General features: G+C 61.5%; 1 protein-coding gene across 1 annotated transcript in view; it reads left to right on the top strand.

Moving 5' to 3' along the window:
• Positions 1-2,395, top strand: part of LOC104530166 (epsin-3) — a gene marked incomplete at both ends in the record, with an annotated part of 3,676 nt that extends 1,281 nt beyond the window's left edge. Inside the window, 4 exons of the mRNA XM_010174672.2 lie at positions 1,161-1,244; positions 1,533-1,640; positions 1,750-1,834; positions 2,072-2,395. Coding sequence (XP_010172974.2) covers positions 1,161-1,244; positions 1,533-1,640; positions 1,750-1,834; positions 2,072-2,395 — 601 coding nt within the window. The remainder of the gene's footprint in view (positions 1-1,160; positions 1,245-1,532; positions 1,641-1,749; positions 1,835-2,071) is intronic.
• Positions 2,396-2,698: the final 303 nt, after the last annotated feature.

Here is a 2,698-nt window from a genome sequence, read left to right on the forward strand (position 1 = left end):
CAGGGGGGCCGGTTGCTCCCTCCCACTGGCCAGTCCTTTCAAACTGGGCTAGAAGGAGTGCTGGAAAACAGTACCAGGAGGAGCCAAGCCAGGATGCAGGCAGCAAGCAAGCTAGTGTCCCAGCTGTGAAACCTCCCCCAGGGCTGTCCCCTCTCCTATCTGCCGGCCATGGCCCCTTTTCCACCAGGGACGGCTTATTTGCACACCGGCTGGGATTGCTGCCGGCTGGCACCCCCCCTGCGGGGCCAGCCGGGACGGCCACACAAAGTCAGAGGGACAGGGTGACCGAGGGGCTGTGTCCCAGGCCAGCGGGCATCCCCCTGGGGCTGGCACTGAGCACTGTGAGCTCGGTCCTGCCAGGGCAGGGAACATGCTTCAGAGATGGCGCTTGCTGCTGCCCGTCTTCCCTGCCTGGTGGGGGCTCTTTTGGAAACAGAGCAGAGCGTATATCCCTATTTTTGTCCTGGAATTGGAGTATTTATAGCTTCCACATGCTGCTGGGATGAGCGCTGTAGGAACACACTCTTGAAAGCGTTGCCTGGTGGAGTCCACCTGGGCTGTACACTCATATGCACACTCGTACACCCCTGCTGGGGTCACCATTCCCAGCCCCAGCTGGTCCCATGCCACCAGATGAGCATCACGGGGTGGTGATCAGGGCTGCCGTGGTGCTACAGGGACAGTCTATCCCCAAAAACTGCCTCAAGTCTGGGTGCTTCTCTTCCAGCAGAGTGGGGCTGGGCAGGATTCCTGAACCGAGGCCAGTTGGTGTCACAAGCCCTCCTCCCCATCAGGCTGCCGGGGTGAGGGGATGCCTAATCAATCCCCTCTCCTCCACCAGCTGCATCGGAGTCCCCGAAAACTTCTGGGGCAGATGCTGGCTGCCTAACTCAGGGTCACCCCAGTCTTGACGCAGTGGCAGGTGATGGGGTGGGGAAGGAGTTGGGGCAGTGGTTGCAGGGGACCCTGAGTGGGAGCCAGTTCAAGAGTGTAGGGACACTGGGCTGGGGGTCCGCAGGCAGAGCTGGCTGGACGGGCATAAAGGTGCTGTGCTGGCAGGCGAGGGGCCGCAGGAGAGGTGGTGGCGAGGATGGGGACCTCCAAGCAGCCCCGTGAGCTGAAGGCAAGCTGAAATGTCACCCAATTTCCTCTGTTGGCAGAAGCCACTTCCTCCAATTTCCAGCACAGATGAAGAAAGGCAATTGCAGCTAGCGCTCGCGCTGAGCAAAGAGGAGCACGAGAAGGTACCTGTGCCCTGCAGCCCCGGGCACTCTGCTCTCCTTGCACTTGGGCTTCTCTCTGGGGCACTGGAGCCTGAAATGCTGCCTCGCTCCAGCACCTGCTTTGCTTTCACTGCTCTGGGGCTGTCTGCTGAGTGCTCTCCTGGGGGGCTCGGCCCCAGAGGAGCCGTCTGCTCAGGCACTGGGACTTTTTGGGGATGCGGTGGCAGCTCCTGCACTGGGTCTATCTCCTGGAGAAGGTGCTGGCTGCAGAGCTTCTGAGCTCATGGGCCCTGTCCCTTGTCCCCGCAGGAGGTGAGGGCTTGGCAAGGGGAGAACTCACTGCTGCAGAAACCCACGGAGGAGACTGCCCAGGGTGCAGAGGAAGAGGAGGAAGAAGATAAGATGAAGAAAAGCCAGGTACAGCACTGGGGGCCTGGATGGCCATACAGCCAGCCTTGGGCTCTGGGGCGATCCCACAGATCAGCCCTGGGCCTCCCTTACCTCTTTACTCCCTTTCTCTTTGCAGTCCTCTATCCTGGAGCTGGCAGATATATTCGGGCCGGCGCCAGCCCCCTCCAGCCACACGTCTGCTGACCCATGGGAGATGCCAGGTAGGGGCAACTCACAGGCTGCCACAGGGGCAGAAACCTCCCCCCCAGCCTCTGTCCCTTCCCAATTCCCAAGCTCAACAGTAATGACTTCTCACTTCTCCTCCCTCCACTGCCCGGTCTGTTGCACACCTGGGCAGTGCTGCTGGAAGCTGAGGTCCCCAGGCACATCCTCACCACTCAGCATCTCTCCACACCCCACACCATTCCCCTCTCCCACATCTCCCCTTCTTCTTTCAGATACGAAACCCAAAGCGGAGCCGGCAGCCTCTGCCTGGGCCGGCGCGGCTGATCCCTGGGTGCCAGTCCCGGATGCTGGCGAGGAGCCCCTCTCCCAGGCGAGCGCCTCGTCCCAGCAAACCTCCACTGGGCCCTGGGATTTCCCTCCTGGGACCACCGCAACCTCTGACCCTTGGGGGAAGGTGCCCTTGTCTTCTGGCTTCCCTCCTGCAGACCCCTGGGTGACAGCCTCCCCATGGGTGACAGCCTCCCCCCCTGCCCAGGTTTCTGGTTCTACACCAGCTGCCGACCCATGGGCCGCTGTGGCTGAACCTCCTAACCCTGGTAAGAGGCTCCATTGGCATTTTGGCTTTGCTGGGGACTACGGGCAGCCTTGGCCATCGTTGCCCTCCTGCCAGTGGGCATCCTGGGTGCTCCCCCCCTCCCTCCCACAGCCAGCTCCACAAACACCCCCTCCCCACTCTCAAGCCCCGCAGCAGGATCTCCACTCGCCCCTCAGCATCCTGAAGACTTCAAAGAACTCTTAGGCTTTATCTCTGTGCAGAACAGGCTGCTTTAATTAACACGGCACAGTTAACGGAGCCCTCCCGTGGGAGTGGCTAAAAGCTGGCCCACCGCTCCCGCAGC

The sequence above is a fragment of the Antrostomus carolinensis genome, unplaced genomic scaffold, assembly GCF_000700745.2.
Source record: "Antrostomus carolinensis isolate BGI_N321 unplaced genomic scaffold, ASM70074v2 scaffold45138, whole genome shotgun sequence".
Taxonomy (NCBI): Eukaryota; Metazoa; Chordata; class Aves; order Caprimulgiformes; family Caprimulgidae; genus Antrostomus; species Antrostomus carolinensis.